The sequence below is a fragment of the Drosophila nasuta genome, chromosome X (genome assembly GCF_023558535.2).
Source record: "Drosophila nasuta strain 15112-1781.00 chromosome X, ASM2355853v1, whole genome shotgun sequence".
Taxonomy (NCBI): domain Eukaryota; kingdom Metazoa; phylum Arthropoda; class Insecta; order Diptera; family Drosophilidae; genus Drosophila; species Drosophila nasuta.
The window spans coordinates 27,596,795-27,621,877 of record NC_083459.1 but is presented as its reverse complement, the minus strand read 5'-3'; the positions used below and the strand labels follow the sequence as shown (position 1 = coordinate 27,621,877).

Below are 25,083 nucleotides of genomic sequence, written 5' to 3'. Positions count from 1 at the left end.
ATAATAAATTTACATATCTGTGGAAAAGAAATCATCGATGTTGGCCATACGATTCGATGTTGACAAGAAATTCAAAACAATCGATATATCGATAGACCATCGATGTTTCTCCACCTCTAGCACACTTTACATCTACATACATATGTATAAGCAACAATATTTGCAAATCTTTGTTTATAATAGCTGACGTTTTATGGAGTTAATGTTGGTGCTAAAACAAAAAGAAATTAAGCAAACGCGTTTTTCAATATCGTTGTTATAAACTGCAGTTAATCAAAACAAATAATTGTGATCGAACGCAAGGTTTTCGAAGCAAACAAAATGTATGTATGTTTGTAGGTTTTGTTTTGCTGTTATTGTTGTTTCATAAATATGTGGAATCGTATATGCGTATGTTTGTATGTACACATACTCGAAGTGTGTGTGTGTGTGTGTATATATGTGCTTTATCACTTTGTTTATTATAAATATCCATGCATTCGTTGCAAGGACATCCTCATCGTCATCTTTCACTTCGCGTAAGACGTAAATTTGTGTGGCTTTATTGTTTATAAATGTTCATCCCATATGCCCCAAAAATATACTGCACGTCAGTTTCTATGTGTGTGTGTGTGCGTCTCGACGTACGCAATTGTACGTATGTAACTGCGAATGTATGTGTGCATCTACTGTATATACTATGTATGTTTGTGCTTATTATCTATACTGGCAACCACCACACACACACACATGCACAAACATTATTTGTACTGTATCTAGTATATCTGTTATTTAGGTTTTTTTTTGGTTTTGCTTTTTGTTTTTGTGATGTTTCAAACGCTTCGTATTTAATGACTTTGCCTTGAGTCTTCCCCCCACTCCCCCTACTCAGTTATGTATGTGTGGGTGACTTTGTATGTATATTGTGTCCTGTTTTATGTACGCATAAACTAGTTAACAATTTGTGATTCCCGGTAGCCATTAGCTAAATGGGTATTACCAGCTGTGGTAAAGTACAAATTGCATGCGAGTGCCGAACATGCAATAGTGAGCTACAATTAATTAACTTTCTTATTGTCAAAAAAAAAAATGTTCCTTATCGGATACTTATAAGTCGGGCATGCTCGATTTGTTCTTATTGGTTTTATTGTTCGCCCCGTTCCAATGACAATTAATAGTAAGTAACCCTGAGAGGATCTCAGGTGTTCAATACGTAAAAATACTCAGTATTTTTTTTTGTATATACATACATATGTATATGTATGCAGTGTGCATATGTTGGTGCGTGTGTGTGTGAGTGTAGCAATTGAATGTGTGCGTGTTTTTATTGCAGTCGCAACACATGATGTCAGATGGATCGCCGCCCCCATCGATTTGTTTTATACGAGCTGCCGAATCATATCCCAAATCACAAATGGAAAAGGAAGATGCGCAATTGTCGGTGCCGTTTCAAGAGCGTAAGTGTTGTAATCGCAATTCTAACTATCGTAATCGATAACCGTTGCGTGTGTGTGTGTGTATGCGTATAATTTTGAAATCATTTCATTTCGATAGTTGCCGGCGAATCAATTAAATATTTGGGACGCACCGATGACGATGGCATCCTTGCGTTATCCAATTACCGCATATTTCTCTCGAAGAAATCGACCAGCACATTGGAGACATACATACCGTTGGGACTGATTGAATCGGTGCAGGTGCGTGATCTATTCCAATTGGTTGTCAATTGCAAAGATGCCAGCACCGTTCGCTGTTCGTTTCAATCGACCGAACAATGCGCAGAGTGGCAACGCCGCATACAACTGTTAATTGGTGTACCTGAAACGCTCGAAACACTGTTTGCATTCCCCTTCTATTCGTGGACCTGCGACATTATTGGCGGCGGAGGCGGAGGCGGAAATACTTCTCAGCATCGCTCGACAAGTCTAACCAATGGCTTGGCAAAATCGCTGCCCTCCATGGAGCATCTGCAGCAGCGATTGCAGCGTGCGTTGCGCTATGAGAGCGACTTTAAGAACGAGGTTGCCAGACTGGGTTTCGATTTGAAGAGCTCGTGGCGCATTTCCACAGCCAACACGGATTTCAAACTATGTCCATCGTATCCGCAAAAATTGCTGGTACCGTGCTGCATCACCGACGAAATGCTCCACAATATCGCCAACTTTCGGGGATCACGTCGATTGCCCGCCGTCGTTTGGCGTCATCAGAAATCGGGTGCAATACTCGCCCGTTGCAGCCAGCCGGAAGTTGGTTGGCTCGGCTGGCGCAACTACAAGGATGAGCAGCTGCTCAAGGCTCTGGCGGATGCGTGCGCCTTCGATCGAGGCGAGCATGCACGACGTCAGGCCAAGGATGCCAATGGCGGCGATGCGGCGGCGGGCTCCTCGGGTCAGAGTTCGCCTTCGTTAGGGGATTCGTCGCACGAGGAGCTCGCTCTAGACGAGATACGCGTAAGTTCCTAGCCATTAATATTGAATGTTTTTACTAAGCTATCGGGCAGAAAGAGATAGAATTTAAATTTGAGAACCTTTAAAGTATATAGTATATATATTCTTGATCAGTGATATACCCAAAACTCTGAGAGAGGTTTCCTGTAATTTTGTAACGTTTAGATGATAAATTTGGACGTTGTTTACGGAAGAATTTACAGGGCTTTACTTAGCTCTGCTAAATACCAATGTAAATATTCCGTTAACTGGTTTAGATGGCCTTGAAATATTGTGTTGTAAAACTATTGTATTGTCTAAAAGTGGATAGCGCACAACTTTAACTTTGTTACTTGCTAATTAGTCAGTTTCTAAAAGTTTTCTCGTGTTTTTTTTATTTTAACTAAATTAAATTTTCTGAAAACTTATAGTAGAATAAAATAAAATATATAATAATAATATATTACAGTGTGATATATAATATGTTATACTATATAAAATACTATACTATATAAAATACTATACATATATATAGTATATTAATGATTATACTATCATTCATAGATTAATACTTACTATGTTAATTGCCACATGAAATTATATAACATTTTCTAGCAACTTCAGAATCATTGAAATCACTTTAAGAACCATCGAAACATGAATTTATTGTTATCAGCAAACATTTTTGTTTTGCGGTTTTTGGTTGCGTCCATAAATTGTTGTATTATGCAATAGTATAATATAATTTCTACAACTTAATTTTATAAATATGTATATAATACATATATAAGTTGATTAAGATTACATGTATATATAGTTTAATTTCAAATTTTAGTATAATCACAAATTTTGCTAACCTTTTCCCTTGCTCTTTTGGCATTTGTAGAAAATTCTTATTGTGGATGCACGTAGTTATACATCGGCGGTTACAAATCGAGCTCGCGGCGGCGGCTGTGAGTGCATTGAATACTATCCATGCGCTGAAATAGAATTCATGAATTTGGGCAACATTCATGCCATCCGCAAGAGTTTCCATGCAGTGCGACAATTGTGTGCCTCATCGCCCGATGATCCCAAGTAAGTGTGCGAAATATATTTCACAGAGTATTGTTAATTCATTAACATTCGATTTCATTACACACAGTTGGCTTGGACAATTGGAGAAAACGATGTGGATGCAGCATCTGTCGGGCCTGTTGGGTGCCACCATGACTGTGGTGCATACCATCGAAAAGAATGGTCGTCCTGTTCTCGTCCATTGCTCCGATGGCTGGGATCGAACGCCGCAGATTGTGGCGACCGCACAGCTCTGCCTGGATCCCTACTACAGAACTGTTGAGGTAAGGGGAAATGGGAGGCGAATGATCGAAGGGTTCTCTGCTAGAAGTTTGTGTGGAGCACTTGAATGTTTATAAGGTTCCGTCTGTGCATGTTTGGACCGCTTTTTCACAGCCAAGACTCCAAGTTTAGCGATCATATTTCCTTAGTTAAACGAAGATTTCTTTTAATTTTTATACCCGCAATCCATAGATCCATCCACCATAATTTTCCATTATATTTTGGGTGTATTTTTAAAATCTCGTTTTATTGCTAATAAGAGACGGGTATCTCTCAGTCGAGCACTCTTGACTGTTGCTTTCTTACTTGTTTAGGCTATACTTTTGTATTTCAACAAAACTGTTTAGTATATAAAAAAAATGTTCACTAATATACTAAGTGGTATATTAGACTCTCTCATCTATAGTTATACAACTTAATCTGAGATTGCATAACATTAATCCAATTTGTATTTCAGGGCTTTCGTGTGCTGGTTGAACGCGAATGGCTGAACTTTGGCCACAAGTTTGCCGATCGCTCTGGCAATGGACCGAACTCGGATGAAGGCAACGAACGTTGTCCAGTGTTTCTGCAATGGCTCGATCTGGTGCATCAAATCCACAAACAATTCCCCTGTAGCTTTGAGTTCAGTCTCGGTTATTTGGTATTTATATTGTTATATATGTTCAACTTGAATTCAATTTACTCATTCTCGGATTGTTTTTTTTTTTAGATCAAACTCGCACAGCATTCGTTGTCATGTCTCTTTGGCACTTTCCTATGCAATTCGCTGCGAGAACGCATCGAGAATTCGGTCTTTGATCGCACATTCTCGGTTTGGCCATTTCTGGCAGAAACAATGTATAGAAATCCACTCTATAAGCATGAGACTGATAAGGTACGGATGCAGATAATGTGTATAATACATTTGACTGACGATAACATTTAATGCCTTTTCTTCTTTCGTAGGTACTTTGGCCAGCGCATAATGTGCGATTCTTGCACTTTTGGTCCGATGTTTACCTGGGTAGCTTAGGCAATAAAAATGGTACCGATCTTCCTCTACAAAGCAATGAACGACAAGGCGCCGTCAATGGGAATGGCAATAGCAATACCAATGGCAATGGCAGCGGTAAATAATCAATATATATTTACGGATCGTGTCACTTAAATTTTATTTCATTTAGGCGCGTCGGCAAAAACTCGTTCGAGCGAGAACATTGCAAGCAATGAGCTGACACAGAGCACGATCTCAAGGAGATCGAGTGATCCCAATTTGGCTGTCGAATCAATGTATGTGTCATTTGCTTTATATACTATATATACATATAATTGATATAATTGATATTATCTTGTAGTGTAACGGATGGGTTAAACTTGAATGTGAACAGCAATTCGATGTTTGACATACGCTCGGAGGCTAAGGACTGCATAATTGTGGCTAATCATGAAATCAACAAAGACTCCGACTCGGAGGACACCTGCGACAGTTCAAAGCTGCCCGTGGTCCACAACCAAAACGAAGAGGAAGACGCGGATGCGGACGAGGAGGAGGAGGAGGCACAAAATGGTTCCGAGCTGAACAATGACCAAAGCACTTCTTCGATACAATGCAATATTTTGAACGATGAATCGCCAACCATTAATGGCAAGATCACAGTTCAACGCATCGATTCCGAGCCTTGTATTTCACCAAATGGTTAGCATAATTCAATAATAGTTTAAAACATTATATTGATGAACATAATTCTGTTGCAGATGATGCGCCATCGATTTGTGATGAGAGCATCAGTGATAACGATAATAATAGCAGCCGGCATTTGTTGTGGCTGGAGAAAGGTCATCACGATCAGATTGACACTAGTACGGATACAATAATTCCTATAGCTGCTACTGAACAACAGCGAAAGCAATCAAATGGTATTCAGCAAGCAGCAAAAGATAACGATAAAGACAGAGACAGCGACAGCAATAGAGACAAAGACATCGATGTGCCTTCTTCCCAAACAGATGTGGATGTAATGATGATACCTCAAGCTACAAAGACCACGAATGAAATTGAAACGGCGACCGCAACAACAGTTGATGGCGAACCAATAAGTTATGCAATTGCAGCTGCAACAACAACTGCAACAACGGCAACAACAACAACGTATGCAACAAATAAATCAAGTCACAGCAGTTACAACCATTTGCCGCGTGTCCATGCCAAGCCCAACAATCTGCGATATTTTCAACCGAGCAGCAGCTCGGCCAGCGATCAGCAATTGCAACGACGCGAGGGTCCCAGCAATAATGATGACAACAACAGCAGCAGCAGTTGCTGCAAGGAAACCAAGGAGTTCAATGGCAGCACGACAACAGCTTCAGCTTCCGCTTCTGCTTCAGCATCTGGTTCGGCTTCAGCTTCGGCCTCAGGCAACGATGTCGATTGCATGCCACCATTAACGCCCGATCATCATCAGCGATACATGAATGAACTGCATTCGCAGCACGCGCATTTGAATACGTTTGCCAACTTTGATGTGTCCACATCTGGCATTCCCATGCGACGCAACATGCTCTGGTCGAGCCTCAATCGTGACAGCACTCAATCCAAGTAATTTACCATCCGATATTTATACTCGCTACTCATAGATTAGAAAAGTATTGCCACTTTGTGAATGTAAGAAATGTACGTAACAGGCAGAAGGAAGCATCCAAGTTGCTTCGTTTCGACAGTCTGGTATATTTTAAATGTAGTAGTATACCATATATAGCCTTGAATCATCTCCAACCTCATAAAGTATATATATTATCGATTAGCGTAAACAGCCGATAGGATATAACTATGTCCGTCTGTCTGTCCGTCCGTCCGAGTAAATACCTAGATCACAGAGACTATACGAGATAGAGATATCTGTATACCGAATATGGCTTTTGGTATGATATATTTTAAGAACTGTAGTGAGTAGCGGGTATCTCACAGTCGAGCACACTCGACTGTAGACTTTGCTTTGCAGTGTATATTAATTGCATTTTGTATTTTCAGTGCACTGCAGTTCCCATCGGCTGGTCTTGCTTCGTTGCCGCCAACACCGCAAGGATCACAACAGGAGCGAACACAGTTTACCATTTCGTGTCCCGATGGCTTGGCTCATGGCTTGAGTGAGCAGAACATAAGACTCCATCAGATTGTGCAGGAGCACAAGGTAAAAAAAAACCAGATCGTGGTGTCACTTCTTCTTGATATCTAAATGTTTTTGTATAGACAGATTAGTTTGATAGATATGCATTTAAGAAAGTTGTACAATTTATACTTATGCTATACATATTCTTGTTGTATTCGGCAGCTACGCGAGGAAGTGCTGCTGCGAGAGATTCATGGCATGCGTCTGGCATTGTTGCAAAAAGGATGTCCGAGCTGCAACAGCGTTGTCTCCACAAACGTCGAGCATGTAATTATCAACATTATTATCAATTAATTTCTACGTACACAAAACAATACAAGATGAGATGAATATTGAGAATATGTTATATATACTACATACATAGTAAAATATGTCCAGTCCAGCCATTTCTAATCCTCGAAATTTCTCTGACAATCTCAATATATATTTGTATATTTTTCTCCTGGCTGGATTTATGATTACTCTCTTTTGTCGGGAGTTGGTCTCTAATTATGCAATTAATTTACAAATTTCTTCAAGGAAAACGGATCGGATATTGTTGAAAATGCATCGACATGCTCATGGGAGGCCGTCGAAGAGCGGAGCGGTCCATCATCATATGCCACATGTGGCGGCATCGGTGGCGTTGGTGCAATCCCAGAGAATAAACCGTCGAGTGTCCTTTGGGTGCCAGATCATGCCGCATCGCGTTGCTCAAATTGTCAAATTGTCTTCTGGCTGGGACGAAGAAAACATCATTGTCGGTGCGCATTTCAACATTAACCTATTCTCATTTTCTTTTCCCATTTTTGTATTTTGTATTGGTATTTATTTTTAATTTTCTTGTTTGCTGTTGTTTAAGCTTCATTTTTATGACAATCTGGCACAAGTTCTAATTTGTTTTGTGTATTCCAAATCATTCATTGTAAATCCATTCACATTGTTCTTGTTCATGTTGTTGTTGTTGTTGGTGTTCTATATTGGTTTTGTTACCTTAACCAGCTTACAAATATATAAAAATATTTATAGTCAGAGCAAGAGAGATTGGAAATGGAATGTGAAGGAACTATTGTCAGATTGGCTGTGATCGAAACACACAAAAACAAAACAAAAAGTATTTTTCTCATTTTGTACTACTTTAGTATAACCCATTAACAGTTTGTTGTTAATTAATCTCTCTTAATCTGGTTGGTTCTTTATATTGTTATTATTGATTATTGCTTTCCGCATACTTGTTATATTGATATTCTGATTTCTGATATTGTTCGCAGATCATGTGGAGAAATTTTCTGTGCTGACTGCTCTGAGTTCTGGGCGCCGTTGCCGTTTGAAAAGCTTTTTAATCCAGTAAGACTTTGCGGTTCCTGCTACATCAACGTCACTGCACACAATAATAGCAGCAGTCAGCAGGCACAGCAAAATCTCGATTGTCGTGATGCAAATCCAAATCCAAACACAAATCAAAATCTTATTGATGTGGCGACGAAAATAACAACAACAACAGCAACAACAACAGCAGAAGTTATAGCTAACTCTCAAGAGTAGTTTTCCATTATGTTTTAGGATTGCAAACAATAATGTTGAAACAATTATGTGTAAATATCAAATATATATATAAATATGTATATGTATACTCAAATATTTATTGCATATTGACACTACACAACCTGTGCAACAGCAACAACAACAACACACACCCACACACAAACACAGAACACAGCAACTCACATACACGAAATTATACAAATTTTTTTGTTAGTCATATATGTATATATGAATATATGATATGAACACAATTGTAAAATAAAATACCAAACTAAATCAATTCCATGAAAAAGAACAAAACAGCATTTTCCTTTCAAATGTGGATCTAGATTTCAAACTAATTATAATATAGTATGCTTGATTTTAGGCAGTTTTAATTTAGTAAAACTTTGTTATGTCTGCAAGTGTGAAATACCAATTCTTTGGAAAAGAATTAAATGAAATTTTACAAAAAGAAATCAAGAAGTACCTTTATATAGTTGTGAGACTTCAATGTGCTTTGAGAAGCTTTTATGAGCTTTTCACACACTAATTAAATTCATTTATTTATAATAATTTCTAATTATAGAAAGTGCCTCAACTAAAACAGATTTGTTTAATTAATTAGTCTATTTTTATAATGCTAAAAAGTTATTTTCACAACAAGTTGAGTTGATTTCTTTATAATGTTTTCAAATTATGAAAAGTGGCTTTTTAATGTGCTTCAAGAAGAAGCTTTTGTGTGCTTTTACTTATTTAACGTCTGATTATAGATTTCTATAACATTTTCATCAATCAATCGAGCTTTATTTATTCTGAGCTAAGACTGCTTTAATGCACTTCACTAAGAAGCTTTCATGTGCTTTTCCTTGTTAAACAGCGGCTTATAAATTAATCAATTCACCAAGTATACAAATCCTGAAAATACAAATTAAAAACAATATGATTGGTTGAAAATTTAGAAATTAAATAAACTTCGTGACATGAATTAAGAAATAGATCGATGATATATTTTTCTTTGCAACTGTTTTGCAAATTTTATTTAACAGCAGCTAGCAAATGAAGTTGTTAGCTTTAAAATAATACAATTATTTATTTACAACAAACAAAACAAAACAGAGATTAACAAACTTAACTTGAATACCAAACTTGAGTAAAGTTCTGAACCTGAGTCGGAGTCGGAGCATGAAGGAGTATTCTTGGCATCCTCGGTTTATTTGTCCAGCTTTGCTTCCTCGTGATGATGATGATGATGCGTCACTTTGGGCGGCGTTACTTTGTACGGTCGAACGAATTTAATGTTCGTTTTGAGAGCTTCGTTCTTGAGGTGATTGGGCAGCAAACAGCGCAGAAATACATAGGTCAGATAGCCCGTGATGCCCCAGATGCGATGCTGATCGACGACAAACACGGGACCGCTGTAGCCACTCTTAAACTGTGTGTGCCTCGTGGCTGTGGGCAAGAGCAGCGATTGCAGCGGTATGCTCATGGCTTCCTCGACCTCGTCATGGTTGAGCTTTAGCTGTGAGATGTGAAAATCCCGGACGACACCCACGACGGGTACAATCGTCGAGGTGCGTGGCAGGAGTATCTGTTTCGTTTCGCCCCAGATTTCCACACGTTGTCGTGGCAAACCGATTTCCTCCTCCGTTTCACGCAGCGCACAGTCAATGAAATCTGCATCACTTTCATCGCGTTTGCCGCCTGGAAACGACATCTGCAGACTGTGGGCGCGCAAGTGTCGGGATCGTCGTGTATATAGCAATGATACAGCATTACTGTGTGCAAAGTAAAAAAACTTTTATAAATGAACTTAATATGTTTTTCTTTTTTGTAGTTACGTGTCACGTTCCACGCAGAGAGCTATTAACACAGCCGCCAAGGTTTGTTCGCGTTTGTGGTGTGTTAGCGCCTTGGGCCTTTGGTAGGCCGGCAGATTGCGCAAGTTGTCCATGCAACGTTGACGCTGCTCATCCGACAGGAGCATCTCATAATCCGCATTGGTCAGCGTTATTGGTGGATTGCTGTTGCTTTTGTTGTGCATTTGTCGCCATGTTTGCGGCAGCAATTGTCGCCTAATTATATCGCCAAACAATTTACGAGACATTTTCTTCTGTGCGAATTTAATAACAAATTGGTTGTGATGTAAACAAAAGACAGTGGATTGAACTTTGGATGTTCAACTGGCAGTGAGTGATCAGCTGTTTTGTTGATGCCGCCTCATCGCTTAAGATATTATCGACACATCGATAGGTGACGATGGCGGCAATATCGATACGGTAGCAAGCACTATCAGAACCGATACGTATCGTTAGAGTGTAGTTATCGATTTTATGGCATCACTAACGCATGACAATGTTTACATTTGCGTAAAGGAATTTTGAAATCACAAAATGTGCGGCATTTTCTGCTCTATAAGTAAAAAGAGCAGCGACCATGTGGCATCTGAACTGCACGGCACATTGAAAACGCTGCTGCACAATCGTGGACCCGATGTGCAACACACACTTGCCATCGACAATCTGTTGCTCGCCGGCAACGTGTTGTGGCAACAAGGCGCGACGCCGCAACAGCAACCGATCGTCAATGAGCACTTGGTGCTGCTGTTCAATGGCGATCTGTACAACTTGGAGGCGGAAAAAGAGGCCACACAATCGGACAGCACATGGCTTATGGAACAGCTTATCAAATGCCACACAGAGGATGAGCTACTGTCGCTCTTTCGGCGTCTGGAAGGTCCCTATTGCCTCCTGCTATACAACAGGTAAGTACGCTGTATTGACTGCGAGAGACCCTTTTCTTATTAAGTGTGACCAGTTGCTCTTGACTTGAAACGTTTTTTTAAATTTGAAATTAATTGCACATTATTAAAGAATAATTTCAAATACGCGATCATATTAAATGATTTTTAGACAAAAGTTGAAATAGTTAATGGAAAAACTTTTGTTTTTATAATCAAATATTTCTTTTCAAAAGAATAAATTTGGAAGAAGCAAGTCAATTTAATGGCTCTTTATAAATAATGTAAAGAGAGTTTACCTAGATTAGTTTTTATGAATAATGTAAAAAGAGAGTCTACCTAGATTAGTTTTTATAAACGATGTAAAAAGAGTCTACTTAGTTTAGCTTTGTAATGGTTTAATCGCGTAAGAAGAAAAAATATTTTATTTTTAATAGAGTAAGTAATGCAAAAAACCGTTTTTTAGACCCAAGAGAAAAGGATTTTCGAAGTTTTGTACTCTAATGTAAAAAGAGAGAGAACAGTTTGTGGTATAAAAACAATTATATTCGGTGTGTTGCTCTTAATTAGGTATTGGAATTCCGCTTAATTCTCCTTCTAGGATAGACAGGGATGTCTTAAAATCTGGTCAACTTGAAGGACTCGCTGTCAATTTAACATTGAGCAAGCATATTAATATAAACAAATTCATATTGCAGTTTGGAGAAAGTGCTGTACTTCTGTCGCGATGCCTTGGGCCGCAACTCGCTGATCATCGAACGGGAGGAGTTGCAGTCACAGTCGCAGTCGATACGGTTGCTGAGCACCTCGTGTCATCTGCAGCAAACTGCGGCGATGGAGCTGCCACCGCTGGGACTCTACAAGTTGCAGCTGAACGCGTTGCAGTCATGTGTGCTGCATCCATGGCAAGAGTTGAACGAGGAGAAGACGCAACAGTTGCAGCAACTCGATGTGGCCATGGGTTGGCGCACAAATGTGGCATGCCCCATAGCACCCGAATGGCTCTCATCAACATCCTCATCAACAGTGAGCAGCAGCTACGATCTCTATGCTTTGGTGGCATCCGCCGCTGATCTGCAACAGCAACAGCAACAGTTGTATGAGCATTTATTGTCACTTGAGCCGCTGCAACGGACGTTGCAAGAGTTCGCTGCGCGGCTGCAACAATCGGTGGCACAACGTGTGCAGCAAACAGCGCCAGTTTGTGGCAGATGCATCCATCGCGATAAGTGCTGCGAGCATGCCAAAATTTGTGTGCTCTTCTCGGGCGGCATCGATTGCAGCATTCTGGCGCTGCTCGCCGATCGATTTGTGCCCCCCAACGAACCCATCGAGCTGATCAATGTGGCCTTCGAAAGGGTGGCAACAGCAGCTGCAACTTCGGCTGGCGATGAATTGCTGTGGCAAGTGCCCGATCGTCAGACAGCGGAGCAATCGCATCGGGAGCTGCAACGTTTGTGTCCGCAACGCCAGTGGAAGCTGCTCGAAGTGAATGTGAGTCGCGAAGAATTGCAACAGCAACTCAAGTGCCACATCCATCGACTGATCTATCCGCTGCAGACGGTTCTCGACGAGTGTTTGGGCAGCGCCTTTTGGTTTGCTGCCAATGCCAATGGAGGTCAGTCGCATGCTCGTGTTGCGCTGCTTGGCAGCGGCGCTGATGAATTGTTCGGCGGTTATACGCGACATCGCAACGCCCATCGACGCGGCGGCAACGAGGCGTTACAATTGGAACTGGAGCGAGATTGGCAACGTATTCCAGCACGTAATTTGGCTCGTGATGATCGTGTCATTGCCGATTGTGGCAAGACGGCGCGTGCCCCATTCATCGAGGAGCGTGTGGCGCAGTTTGTTCGTTCGCTGACGCCACAGCAACGTTGCTGCTACACGCTTCCCGAAGGCGTGGGCGATAAATTGCTCCTTCGTCTCTATGGCTACAGTCTGGGACTGCGCGATGCGGTGCTGCTCAAGAAGCGGGCGATTCAGTTTGGTTCGCGCATCGCTGACAAGCGACAGCAGGCCAATCAAATCTCCGAATATCTCCGCCTAGACAAACTGCAAATCTGACCCTTGACTTCTTATTGTAACAAGAAAAAAATGTATATATATATTTTTTTGAGAAAAAAGTTGTATTTATGAATATGTTCAAGGCGAATTCTACGATATTTCTTAACATGCTAACATAACGGACTTAACATACTGTTAACAATAACAGCACAGCCACAAATCGCTTAGCGGCCACTTTACATTTTACATCATTTTCATCAAGCGGCCGAATTAAACTTAGCATCCAAATACACTAGCGGGATTTTTTCTTAACGTTAAAAAAAAACCTAGCATAGAAGAAACTTCTACAGAATTTGTTTAAAATCCTTTTTTTTTTTTGTTCCTAGTTGTGGCCGTTAAACGAGTTTTGTTTCTAGCACATTTCTTTGGTGCATTTTGTACATATTTTCATAGTTAATGGACACACAGAAACAAACAGCATAGAAACACTTGAAAACACTTCGTTTAAAGGCCAGTTTTTTCGCTCTAACTTGTGGCCGTTAAACGAATTATTTGTCTCGCAAATTTTTTTGAACATTTGGGACATATTTTCATACGTAACGGACAAAACGCAGATAAGACACTTTAATAGCATTCGTTTAACAGCCAGTTCTTTCGCTCCTAGCTGTGGCCGTTAAACGAGTTATGTTTCCAGCACATTTTCATGGTACATTTGTCACCAATATGCCGCACTGCATACATCATTCTAACTAATTTTGATGCATATGCTTATAGTTATGAAGATACTTACAAATAATTCGTTTAACGGCCAATTAAATAGCTCTAAATTTCGGATGTTAAACGAGGTAAGCAATTAGCACCAAATGAGCTAGAATATATTGAATATCGCTCCAAGTTGCGACTGCTAAACGAGGTAAGTAATAAGCACCAAATGAGCTGGACTATTGAATACCGGGTAAGTATGTTGCTGTCTTAACAGCTGAAATGTGCTTTACATTTTAAGCTCACATTTCACAATTGTGTATAGAGTGAATTCTTGATAAAAATGTGTTATACAATACATGTGTATATATATAAAGTATATATATATTTGTGGTTGTGTGTCAGAGAGAGTTGAAAACACAACGTATGTGTTTGTGTTATGTACAAAGAAAGGTTATAAAATATACATACAATAAGTATTCAGCTTACTTGCTTTAACATTTACAATTGCAAAAATTAGCTAGTTGGTTGTGGTTGTTTGTTTTGTTTTATAGAAATTTCGCTAGATTTGTTGTTGAGTGAGAGATGGTTGGGTGTGTGTGATTTATCATTTTCTGGACAGGCGACCAGCGCGTTCCTGTGTGGGATCAGCCAGCTCCCATGCGGGACGATAACAAGACGTCGCTGGCACAGCATTTGGGTCTGAGCAGTGCTTCAAATGCGGATTGGGCAATGTGTTCGATTTGTAGCCAATGGATGTGTAGCCTTGGGCATAGAGCGAACAATAAGGCACTCCATGTAGGTGTATATAGTGCCAAATATCGTGATAGGTCCATTCGAGCAGTGGATTTAGTCGCATCATGTCCGGCCAATCGCTATCTGTTTTCTGCAAAGCGCAAGAAAGTGATAAAATGTATGAGGAAATTAGTTTAGAATTTGCGAGAAGTGCTTAAACATCTTTCTTTTAAATATACTTTATTTCATTTTTGTATCTTTCTAAACTTGAGCATAATAAAGCTTTCAAATTGCGTTGACTTGACTGAAATAATCAACGATCCACTTCACATACTTGTGTATAAAATTAATTTGGTTCCATAGATAACCATGTCGAATATTCTAGATTAATAATTTACATGAGCAATACTAACATATTAGATGTGAACTTGAAACGTTTAGCGATTTTCAGTCACATTATTAAAATTTAGTTTTTTCCCGCTACCTCTTTGACGGCTAAAAGCCGTTTTATGGATAACTAACGTGAATTTTAGCTTCTTTCCACAGCTTTTCTTGTGCTAAATAGTGCTTTATGGGCTACACTGATTTAGCTAGCTTCACTGGCAGCACTGCCACTTGAACCATGTTGAATATTCTAAAATAATTACATACATGAGCAACACTGAGATACTAGATGTGAACTTCAAACCAGAGAACTGCAACGAGTATGATTAAGTATGAGCGAATACTCATATCCAAATTGCAATCAAATCAAATCAAACAATCAATCAATTTGAAGTTCAAACCGTTTAGCGATTTTTTCGTCACATCAAAATGTGGCTCTTTTTCGCTACATCATTGATGGATAACACTAACGTGAGTTTTAGCTTCTTTCAACAGCTTTATGGGCAACACTGATTTAGCTTTCTGTGAACTTTAACTCTTTTCCGCTTTATTGGCAGCACTGGCACTGAGAACATTGAACTCACCTGCATAGGCTGCAATTGCTCACAATGCGGATCCGTGTTGCGGCTGCCCACAAACACAGCTTTAATCAGCGGCATATCCTCGGTCATGTGTGTGAGCGCCTGCTTCAGGGAATCCTTATACTTGATCAGTTTGACGTCATACAACTCAACACAGCGGGCGACGAATTCATCGATTTCGGGAAACGAATCGTCCGATTCAATGTAGAGCATGGGAATATGTTGGCTGGCAATGTTTTGGGTGCGACAATAGCGCATTAGAACATCCAATAAGACGGTGCAATCCTTGCCGCCATTAAAGCAGAATATCAATTCATCCACGCGATATATTTGCAATGTCTTCTCAAAGAATTCGTAAGCGGTTTGCACACGTTGTTCGATGTGTTTCCGATCTTCTGGCGACACTGTTACATACTGTGGATTGCATTTTTTGTTGCTGCCATTGCAATGTGCTTTACAATTATTGTTATTGTTGTTGTTGTTCGTGTTCGTGTTGTTGGTGTGGGGCAGCATGTTAACAATGTTGAATGACTGTGTAATCGTGGCCTGCTGCTGAGTCGTTGTTTGTATGCAGCACTTGTTCATCGTTGTTGCTCGCGGTTGTATTCTAATTTGTTGTCTGAATATCACAGAAATGAATCAATATTGTTGTTAACTTTCACCATCTCATCAGTGTGGCTGTGTCATTGTGAGTGTGCACAGTGTGACCCTGCTTACATAATAATTATCCATTTGATAACGGCAATTAATCTTTTCGTGGCTTCTTTTTTTTTTTTGTTGTGGCTTCACTTATCTGTGCACAGCACACACAAATTACATCATATAATAATTACGCGTGCACACACAAATACACAACGCGCACACACACACATAGACTGGGAGCACACTTCTCTTACCTTTGGCGGAGCAATTGGGAATGTTAAGTCACATTTGATATTACTTTTATGCATTTGGCATTTAATCACAGCTGTCGCGCTTTTGTTATTTTCTCTCACTGCCAATTTGCCATATTGGCGTTGCCAGACCGCAGCATGTGCACAGCTGACTTGCCACCTGCAACTAGGTGGCACTACTGACGTTGCCAGATCACAGCAACCAAGTGTATGCAAAAGCGCCATTTTACATTTTTAAATTTAAAAAAAGCGTTTTATTTGTTGTTGCACTCAATTACAATAATCCATCAATTCATTACATATAACAAATGTGTCGCTGTGTGTGTGTTAACAAAAACAATGCACGACAGAGAAAAAAAAAACAGTATAATTAGATTTAATTACTAGATAATATATATATATATATATAGTATATGTATATGTGTATAACAAATGGGCACTGTCGGTTCTTGTTTTCATGTTGTATATAGATTTGTATGTTGTATGCTAAATGTCGACATTGTCGAGCACATTGTCAATAAGGCCAACAACCTTTTGGCGAAAGCGTCGATTCTGTTTGCCACTCATCTCCTTCAAATACGGATGCAAACTGATCAGAAACGAATAATCCGCATCTGGTGGCGATGTCGCAGCAGCAACTGTTGCTGTCATAGTGGCTGCCGTGGTTGCAGGCGGAGGTGCAGGTGCAGGTGTGCCTGTTGCTGGTGGCGGCGTACTGGCAACAAGTTGATGCGACAACATGTTGCTGCTGCTGCTATTATTATGTTGTTGCTGCAGATGAAACTGCTGCTGCTGATGCTGCTGCTGATGATGATTGTTGCTGCCACTTGTGCTGCATTTAAGCCATTCGGTCAGCTCCGTCCAGTCGAGATTGTTGCGCAATGCGGCCGCCATTGTCACCGGCAACGTGACCAGCGAATGCTGCGCTGCCACAATTTTCTCAGTGCTCTGTGGATGTTGTGGTTGCTGCTGCTGTGGCTGCTGATGCGGCTGTTGATGCTCCACTTTGATGGCCTGCAATCGCAATGGTGTTGCATTCGTTTCGTCATCAAGCAGCTGCTCGTCCGGCGGCTCATCATCCGAGTGTTGCTGCTGCTGTTCGGGACTCGGCTGTGCAACACTCTCGCTGCTGTCTTTGGTGTCCTCATCGGGTGCACATTGCTGCTGCCGCATGTGTCCAATGCGCGTCATCGGCTGCTGTGTTCCAAGCGTGGCCAGAAATGTGCTTGTGCTCGGCTTACGCAACACCATCCCACCATTTGCAGTCTGGATTTGTGAATGGATTTGCGTCCCCTGCTGTTGCTGCTGCTGTCCAGCAACTGCTGCGGGTTGCAACTGTTTGTGGCAGGCACGCGACTTTGTGTAGGGTATGAGAAACTGCAGATATTTCGACAGATAGTATTTGCGCTTCCCTCGTCCCGTTTGTGTGCGTGCCAGCTTCAAGGATCGCAGGAAACTGCTCCGGATGGTGCGCCATCTCTCCCTCGAGTTCCGCACTGCAATGGAGCCAATCGGAAAGGTTCTTTTTTTAGCGAGGATGTAACATACGAGTATTACCTAAATATATACAATCTATATATGAATCGATATGTGATCCAGTATACCATGAAATTAAGTTATTATTTCATATATGACCTATAGATCTTATATTACTTTTTAAATTTTTTTACTTAATCTAAATCTATATATGAATCGATATGTGATCCAGATTAAGTTATTATTTCATATATGACCTATTTTTTAATTTTTTTTTAAATTTTGTTTACTTAAAAAAAATTTGTGTTTCAATATGAATTTGTGTTTCAATATATGAATCGATATATCTAGATTTAGCTTCGTTCAATCAAATAAATTACATTTTACACGTCTGAGTTTTCAGTATAACATGAAATTAAGTTAGTATTTCATATATGATCTTTAGATCGCAGCCAATTGAATGAAATATCTATAGAAAAAACTCTTATTAATTTTGATTACTTCAAAAAATTTGTGTTTTTAAATATTTCATCTACATATAAATCTATATATGATCTAGCTTCTTTCAATAAGTGAATTCAATTTTACTAGGCTGACTTTTATGTAAAAAATTAAATGAAATTATTACAAATTTCATATAAAGATCTCAACAAAATGTTTCATGTCTCTGTCGATCAACTGAATTCATTTTCCTAAAAAACTATATTACTTTTGTTTAACTTTGTTTATTATTATTTTGTTCACTTTGCATTTATATTTTATTTATTTTTTTTTTATATATTTTTTTAAATTGTTAATTTTTTCTTTTAATTTTGGTAATTTTTTTTTAAATTTTGTAAATTTTTTTTTAAATTTTGGTTATTTTAAAAGTGGTTTTTAAATAAAAAACTTTGTTTTTTATTATTTGTTTTATAATTTTGTATATTGTTTATTAATTTTTCTAAATAAACTAAAATTGATCCAATTTAGTAATACAAAATTAAATTTACTTTTTGGTTTTTGATTTAAACAAAATGTAAAACTATTTAATAGTTTCGTAGATATTCGAACACTATTATTTATAAGCAAAATATTAATTTTTCAGTAAAATTTCATTACAATCCCTAGTTTTAAAAGAATTATAGATTGTGTTTGGGTTCTGCAAAGAACAACTTCTTAATTATTATAGAAATTTTGATATTAATGCGTTAGTTCGACAAACATTACTGAAAATACACAGGACAAAGACAAGTTTTTAATCAATTTAACTTAACAAACATACAAATTTTAGCTTTCCTTTATTTTAAAAATTAATGTTGTGACTATAGTACCCACAACAAAAGAACAAATAAGCTGCAATATTTATGACGAGAGCAACTAAGTATGCAAATTGCTTGGGAACAAACAGTTGAAGCTATTCACTTAACGCCCAAACATGAATATAATAATGTTATTGTACTTGAGGTTGCACATAAAAATGAAATATTATGTTATGCAAATATATGGAAAGCAATCAAGAAAGTTAATTTTTCTTATTATTGAAGTTTAAAAAACTTTGTTAATCAAAATATGTAGATTACATTTTAAATTCTATTCTCTTCTTTATTAAAGTAAAAAACGATTTGTCCGATTGAAACGTATTCTCAAAATGACTAAAATTCTAAAGTCTTTTTATTTTCTATTCAAAACTTCATCCGCTTAAGAGTTAACTATAAAATGGTTCGAATTATTAAGTTTAAATGTTTACTATTATAAACTTGTAAACATTAAAAAAAAATATTACTGTCGAGACATCAATTAAAATATACTGAAAGATTGTAAAATTAATAAGTTGTATACTTTAGTAAACTAAAAATGGCAAAACCTTAAATTTCTTTGTTAAAAAGTTAAGAATTTGATAACTTATTTAATAAATTACTACTCGATAAAAAAATATGTCTATTTCAAACAAATTTAAAATGTTCTATTTACTGCAGTCGAAAATGTGTATTCAATATTTTATTCATATTCAATTTACTGCTATTGAAAAAAGCTTTTGAAAACTAACCTCAAAATGGCTGCAGCAATGTGCGGACAGTGTTGCAAAAGACAGAAAAATGATCAATTGCGGCAGCCGCTTGCAGTGTTGATTAAAGCTGCAGGGTATTTGCATTGCGCTGCAATTGCTGAAAACTTAATTACATGCCAAAAGCGGCAAACCAGCAACAGCAACAGCCGCAGTCGCAGCAGCAGCAAAAACAACTGCGCGGTGGCAGCAGAAAACAAAAACAACGACACTGCATCGACTAATTGCATGCAAACGCCGCGCGTTGCTATTGCTGTGTGTGACACAGTGACACACCTACACACACATGCATGCATACACACACACGCACACACATGCTAGAGACTGAAGCATAGAGCTTGTATAGTGAGTGCAAGTGAGTTGGCACGATTACAAATTGTGATTGCATTGAAATTGCACACACTTGAAGCATACGCACACACACACAGACACATATGTATGTGCACACGGACAGGGGCAGTGAAAAGCTTGCATCATAGGCGCGCGCCAGCTAACAACACAAATACACACATACACGCACACAACACAAATGAGCACGCAATTGCAATGCAAAAAAAAAAAAATATATAAAAAATACTTAACTGAAAATGGAAATCGACAGTGTCTATGCGCAAGTGGTGTTTGTTTGATAATGTTGTTGTGGTTGTTGTTGTTGTGTTTACTAACCTGTGTCCTTTATCTCGTTGGCCACATGTTGCCAGGCCTTTTGCACCTCCTCCTTTTTGCTGTAGCCCGGATGTGTGTAATTCCATAGGCACGCCTGCTTCTCAACAAGTTCCACGAATTTCACATTGAAAACGGGATCATCCTTGCGTGCCATCGTTTTACAACACTGCTCATATTACACACACACGCACATGGGAAACGCGCGCACTGCAGTTGTTGCTAACTTGTGCGAGGGTGGGAAGGGGGGGTGGGGAAGGAACACAACTTGCAGTTTGGCGATTTTTGCGCGCGCTCTCGAAACAGAAACAACAACAAGAATACAACGCAACAGCAGCTGCAGCAACAAAACGTTTGTCTTTGCTGCTGTCGTTTTATTTGATTTGTTATTCGCCTATTTTGTATGTGCTTGTGTGTTTAAAATTTGTATTTTTTTTGCTATGGCACAGCAACAACTTGTCGCAACGAAAGCGCTGAGAAAACTGAAACTGAAACTGAGCGTAAAAGCTGACAAATAAAAGCTGCAACGTAAACAATGCCAAAACGGCGCGCGGCTGCTGCTGTTGCTGTTGCTATTGCTATTGCTAGAATCAACATCAAATGCAGCAGCTGCAGCGTTAATGATTAAAATAAGCTTGTGTTTGTGTGCGTGTGTATGTGTATGTGTGTGCAAAAAGCTCTAGCTTTAGCGCTAGCGATTACGTCGCAGGCGGCATTTGTTGCACACACACACATACACACACTCACACGCGCAGTCACAGTAAAAACGGTGTCAGCTAAGTTTATGGCAACTGCATTGTTGCCGTTTCTCTTTCGTTAGTCACGGCTAAATATGGCGCTCATTTTAAAATGCCGACAGCACTTCAGCGAGGTGGTCTGGCAGCACCCAATTCAAAATTACGTGATCCGGCAATGCCCAACATCAGGTAACTCAATTGAGCTCAATTGGCAACGCCAAATTGTTACTGGCATTTCAATATTTTTATATAATTTAATTTTATTTACAAATTACGGTTTATATATTGTTATCAATAAGCTACTCGCAAAATAGTCTTTTTCAAAAAGAAAATAGTAAAATTCCTTTAAAAAGGAATGAATCCAATAACAAAAGAAGTGTAGTCTTGTACTTCAAGAAACGAATAATAATAAATAAATTCAATCAATACATTTTTATAATAATAAACAAATATATTTTATAAGTGATTTACCTTTTGTAAGTCGTAGTTTTCTATTTATGAATAAATAAATGCAATAAATTATCGTTAATGCGTCAAGATAGCTCCGCAACTTTAGCGTCACATATCGATAAGAAAATATCGGCTAAAAAAAACCTTTTGTTATTGCAGCAGTCCACCACTGTTGGTATTTTGGCATATTTTGATGTGCAAATTCCAGCATGCGGCCACATTGTCGCACATATGCCGCTGAAGCCGCTTGCGTTGCCATTGCGCGCTTTGTGTTGTGTCTTCGTGTGTTTATTATTGTTTGATTATTGCAAACTACTGTAAATTGTTTGTGAAGTAATGCCAAACTGCACACATGTTGCCGCTAGGAGATGACAAAAAGGACCGCTATGCGAAACTATCGTTTCTCGGCGAGGGTCAGGTGCGTAAATTCAACTGAATTGAACATGTTGGCGTTGGGCTAAATGAATTATTATTTTTTTTTTTGGGGGCCCACTGCAGTTTGCCATTGTGTACAAGGCACGCGACGTTGTGACCAGCCAAATTGTGGCCGTGAAGAAGATCAAGAAGGGCAGTCGCGACGAGGCACGCGATGGCATCAATCGAACAGCGTTGCGTGAAATCAAAATTCTGCAAGAGCTGCAGCATGAGAACATCATCGGATTGGTCGATGTCTTTGGCCAGTTATCGAACATATCGCTGGTGTTCGATTTCATGGACACCGATCTCGAGGTGATCATCAAGGACACCAAAATCATCTTGACCCAGGCGAACATCAAGGCATACGCAATAATGACGCTACGCGGTTTAGAATATTTGCACGTCAACTGGATATTGCATCGTGATCTCAAGCCCAACAATTTGCTGGTGAATAGCGATGGTGTGCTGAAGATTGGTGATTTTGGTTTGGCAAAAAGTTTCGGTTCACCGAATCGCATCTACACCCATCATGTGGTCACACGTTGGTATCGATCACCCGAGTTGCTCTTTGGTGCCCGCCAATATGGTGTCGGTGTCGATATGTGGGCCGTGGGCTGCATTCTCGCCGAGCTGATGTTGCGTGTACCCTTTCTGCCCGGCGACTCGGATCTGGATCAGTTGACGCGCATCTTCAGTGTGCTTGGCACACCCACCGAGGCGGAATGGCCGCATCTCAGCAAGCTGCACGATTATCTCCTGTTTCGCCATTTCACCGGGACACCGTTGCAAAACATTTTCACAGCCGCTGGCAATGATATGATCACGCTAATGCGCCGCCTGTTTGCCATGAATCCCCTAAAGCGTTGCTCGTGCCGCGAGGCATTAAGTATGCCGTATTTTCACAATAAACCAGCGCCCACAGTGGGTCCCAAGCTGCCGATGCCATCGGCCATATTGGCGGCCAAGGAAGGTGCTGCGAATGCAGCGAATCCGGCACAGGAGAAGCCGGGACTCAAGCGCAAGCTGGTCGAGACAACGGTGCGTGGCAATTTCTTGCCGCAAAAGAAGAAGCTGTTATTCTAAAAACCAAAACAAAAACACAAACACATTTACCATTACCACATTGTCATTACATATAATTTGCACGTTGAGTTCATTTAACTAAGTTGTAAAATGCCACACAGAATAAACTAAGCGAGAATGGAATAGAATGGAACTTATCATGGTTGGCGGCGCTGTCAACACAGCTTCACCTTCCACTCCAGGCCCAGGCACACAAATTCACAGCTACACATTTTCGGCAAAACGTTTTCAAATTTCCTGCTTCGTGAACAACTCCTCCAAGATGCCGCTGGGCAGAAAGTTGGCCATTGGCTCCGAGGAGGCGCGTCGCCAACGCGCCGAGCTGCGCATCAGCTATGGCAACAAGTTGTCCAACATGAATCTGGATCGTTTGCGTAAGCAAACGCAAACCCAAACCCAAACACAGACGCATCCCCATGTTGAGGTCAGTCCAATGTTGTCACAGAGCCAAGCAACGGGCACCGCATCGTTGCGTCGCATTGCCTCCAGCTTTGCCCAGGTTAGCGATGTGAATTGTGGCTCGTATGCTGCACTGCCGCTGGAGGATTGCGAGGATGATGTGCGCGAGGAGCTCAACGAGGTTCTCATACGCAGCGAGCCCTTCCATCTGATGGCCCCAAAGAAGCCGCCAGCTCGCATCCCAGTTTCAGTTCCAGTGGCCAAGGAGTTGCCAGCGATGATCCACCGAGAGCAGAGGAGCAACACTTGCTGCTCGGATGCCGACCGGCTGAAGTCGCGTGCCTGCGAGCGTTGGAATCAAATTGCAGGCACTGTGTCCTCGCTGTTCCGAGTGCGTCGCTATGAAAACGCTCATCCTTTGGCCGAGCTGCGGCGATTGCGCGAGCAACGCGATCTGCTCGAGAACTTTACGCGGCCTTTTCTCTACGAGAACACCAAGTAGGAGCAGCCATCCGCTATGTCGTCGTTGGTCAAGCAAATAGTCGACACTTGCACTCATATCCACATTTATTCATATTCGTATTCCAAATGCAGCAATTGACAAAAGATAGCTAATTTTATGCAACTTCTTTGAAAGCTTATTTCGGGTTTGGGTTTGGGTTTCTTTTTTATTACCATACCAAAGCCCGTTCACCTAGATTATGAATAGTATATGAATATGTGAATATTCGCATAAATATTCAAGACAAGTCTAGTCCTAGTCTCTGACTTCAGTATCAGGATACCAAATGGATCAAAAAGAATGCGGAAACTAGCCTAAAATCTGTTTTCATTAATATTCGTTTTCATATTCATATTCGTATTCACATTCGCATTCGATGTTTAAGTAGAGACAACAAACTACAAGACAAAAATTTGAAAAAGAGAACTTTCCTACAATATGCTTATGCCTGATTCCTTATTGATTCAAAAACTATAAACAATAAAAGTAGTAACAAATTACATTAACATTCATGCATGTTCATATTCATATTCATATTCACATTTGCATTCAAAGTTTAGCTATAAAGGGAACTTTACTGCAATATTCTTATGCCTGATTCCTGATTGATTCAGAAACTATGAAAATGAAAAGTAGTAACAAATTTCATTCACATTCATGTATATATATTATATTCATATATATATTCATATTCGTATTCAAAATGGAGCTATTGATAAATTTAAAAAAAAAAAGAATCTAATTTTATGCGACTTCTTTATAAGCTTCTCACTTTAAGTTTAGATTTTTCTAATACTAAAACTACAAAGAAACTATCCACTTTAGGTAGATTATGAATGGTACATGAATTTGTGAATATTCATATTCGAATTTAT

At 39.6% G+C, this 25,083-nt stretch overlaps 7 protein-coding genes and 1 long non-coding RNA gene across 9 annotated transcripts; 4 read left to right on the top strand and 4 right to left on the bottom strand.

Annotated features, from left to right (window-relative positions):
• Positions 1 to 137: 137 nt before the first annotated feature.
• On the top strand, positions 138 to 8,710 carry LOC132795689 (myotubularin-related protein 4). 2 transcript variants are annotated; one of them, XM_060806549.1, is made up of 15 exons: positions 138 to 323; positions 1,313 to 1,436; positions 1,534 to 2,429; positions 3,292 to 3,482; positions 3,550 to 3,745; positions 4,201 to 4,386; positions 4,456 to 4,620; positions 4,692 to 4,854; positions 4,910 to 5,015; positions 5,081 to 5,421; positions 5,481 to 6,321; positions 6,754 to 6,913; positions 7,055 to 7,159; positions 7,412 to 7,635; positions 8,143 to 8,710. In XM_060806549.1, the coding sequence occupies exons 2-15, from the start codon at positions 1,322 to 1,324 to the stop codon at positions 8,414 to 8,416; spliced, it is 3,963 nt and encodes a 1,320-aa protein (XP_060662532.1). In that variant the 5' UTR covers positions 138 to 323; positions 1,313 to 1,321; the 3' UTR covers positions 8,417 to 8,710. The 2 variants fall into 2 exon arrangements, with proteins under 2 accessions (XP_060662532.1, XP_060662533.1); XM_060806550.1 differs by lacking the exon at positions 7,412 to 7,635 and having other exon boundaries at positions 8,143 to 8,313.
• Positions 6,818 to 7,415, bottom strand: LOC132795691 (uncharacterized). The gene is made up of 3 exons (XR_009633452.1): positions 7,253 to 7,415; positions 7,022 to 7,189; positions 6,818 to 6,954 (listed from the first exon to the last, which is right to left on the bottom strand). It is a non-coding gene; the product is annotated as an uncharacterized LOC132795691 (long non-coding RNA).
• An 814-nt stretch (positions 8,711 to 9,524) lies between the features above and the next one.
• On the bottom strand, positions 9,525 to 10,736 carry LOC132795603 (mitochondrial coenzyme A diphosphatase NUDT8). Its single transcript, XM_060806399.1, has 2 exons — positions 10,237 to 10,736; positions 9,525 to 10,173 (listed from the first exon to the last, which is right to left on the bottom strand). Exons 1-2 carry the CDS (start codon positions 10,500 to 10,502, stop codon positions 9,609 to 9,611), a joined length of 831 nt encoding a protein of 276 aa, XP_060662382.1. The 5' UTR covers positions 10,503 to 10,736; the 3' UTR covers positions 9,525 to 9,608.
• LOC132795601 (asparagine synthetase domain-containing protein CG17486) lies at positions 10,726 to 13,411 on the top strand. Its single transcript, XM_060806396.1, has 2 exons — positions 10,726 to 11,159; positions 11,834 to 13,411. Exons 1-2 carry the CDS (start codon positions 10,789 to 10,791, stop codon positions 13,200 to 13,202), a joined length of 1,740 nt encoding a protein of 579 aa, XP_060662379.1. The 5' UTR covers positions 10,726 to 10,788; the 3' UTR covers positions 13,203 to 13,411.
• Positions 13,412 to 14,210: 799 nt separating this feature from the next.
• On the bottom strand, positions 14,211 to 16,533 carry LOC132795602 (FAD synthase). Its single transcript, XM_060806397.1, has 3 exons — positions 16,441 to 16,533; positions 15,548 to 16,163; positions 14,211 to 14,730 (listed from the first exon to the last, which is right to left on the bottom strand). The coding sequence occupies exons 2-3, from the start codon at positions 16,127 to 16,129 to the stop codon at positions 14,452 to 14,454; spliced, it is 861 nt and encodes a 286-aa protein (XP_060662380.1). The 5' UTR covers positions 16,130 to 16,163; positions 16,441 to 16,533; the 3' UTR covers positions 14,211 to 14,451.
• Positions 16,534 to 16,681: 148 nt separating this feature from the next.
• LOC132796698 (putative cyclin-dependent serine/threonine-protein kinase DDB_G0272797/DDB_G0274007) lies at positions 16,682 to 21,078 on the bottom strand. The gene is made up of 2 exons (XM_060807951.1): positions 20,624 to 21,078; positions 16,682 to 17,933 (listed from the first exon to the last, which is right to left on the bottom strand). The coding sequence occupies exons 1-2, from the start codon at positions 20,775 to 20,777 to the stop codon at positions 16,924 to 16,926; spliced, it is 1,164 nt and encodes a 387-aa protein (XP_060663934.1). The 5' UTR covers positions 20,778 to 21,078; the 3' UTR covers positions 16,682 to 16,923.
• A 948-nt stretch (positions 21,079 to 22,026) lies between these two features.
• On the top strand, positions 22,027 to 23,430 carry LOC132796360 (cyclin-dependent kinase 7). Its single transcript, XM_060807508.1, has 2 exons — positions 22,027 to 22,225; positions 22,306 to 23,430. Exons 1-2 carry the CDS (start codon positions 22,160 to 22,162, stop codon positions 23,305 to 23,307), a joined length of 1,068 nt encoding a protein of 355 aa, XP_060663491.1. The 5' UTR covers positions 22,027 to 22,159; the 3' UTR covers positions 23,308 to 23,430.
• A 4-nt stretch (positions 23,431 to 23,434) lies between these two features.
• Positions 23,435 to 24,316, top strand: LOC132796361 (uncharacterized). The gene has a single exon (XM_060807510.1). The coding sequence runs from the start codon at positions 23,435 to 23,437 to the stop codon at positions 24,206 to 24,208; it is 774 nt and encodes a 257-aa protein (XP_060663493.1). The 3' UTR covers positions 24,209 to 24,316.
• The last annotated feature ends 767 nt before the right edge of the window (positions 24,317 to 25,083 follow it).

Bases quoted from the DNA above. Each gene is read 5' to 3' on its own strand.
- LOC132795689 (XM_060806549.1), top strand. From the start codon at position 1,322: ATGATGTCAGATGGATCGCCGCCCCCATCGATTTGTTTTATACGAGCT. The intron at 1,437-1,533 runs GTAAGTGTTGTA...TCATTTCGATAG, and splicing joins GTCGGTGCCGTTTCAAGAGC to TTGCCGGCGAATCAATTAAA. The intron at 4,387-4,455 runs GTATTTATATTG...TTTTTTTTTTAG, and splicing joins AGTTCAGTCTCGGTTATTTG to ATCAAACTCGCACAGCATTC.
- LOC132795601 (XM_060806396.1), top strand. From the start codon at position 10,789: ATGTGCGGCATTTTCTGCTCTATAAGTAAAAAGAGCAGCGACCATGTG. The intron at 11,160-11,833 runs GTAAGTACGCTG...TTCATATTGCAG, and splicing joins TGCCTCCTGCTATACAACAG to TTTGGAGAAAGTGCTGTACT.
- LOC132796698 (XM_060807951.1), bottom strand. From the start codon at position 20,777: ATGGCACGCAAGGATGATCCCGTTTTCAATGTGAAATTCGTGGAACTT. The intron at 17,934-20,623 runs GTTAGTAAACAC...GCTCCATTGCAG, and splicing joins CAACGAGATAAAGGACACAG to TGCGGAACTCGAGGGAGAGA.
- LOC132796361 (XM_060807510.1), top strand. From the start codon at position 23,435: ATGGAACTTATCATGGTTGGCGGCGCTGTCAACACAGCTTCACCTTCC.
- LOC132795603 (XM_060806399.1), bottom strand. From the start codon at position 10,502: ATGTCTCGTAAATTGTTTGGCGATATAATTAGGCGACAATTGCTGCCG. The intron at 10,174-10,236 runs GTAACTACAAAA...CTTTGCACACAG, and splicing joins CTCTGCGTGGAACGTGACAC to TAATGCTGTATCATTGCTAT.
- LOC132795602 (XM_060806397.1), bottom strand. From the start codon at position 16,129: ATGAACAAGTGCTGCATACAAACAACGACTCAGCAGCAGGCCACGATT. The intron at 14,731-15,547 runs GTGAGTTCAATG...TGCGCTTTGCAG, and splicing joins AGCAATTGCAGCCTATGCAG to AAAACAGATAGCGATTGGCC.
- LOC132796360 (XM_060807508.1), top strand. From the start codon at position 22,160: ATGTTGCCGCTAGGAGATGACAAAAAGGACCGCTATGCGAAACTATCG. The intron at 22,226-22,305 runs GTGCGTAAATTC...GGCCCACTGCAG, and splicing joins CGTTTCTCGGCGAGGGTCAG to TTTGCCATTGTGTACAAGGC.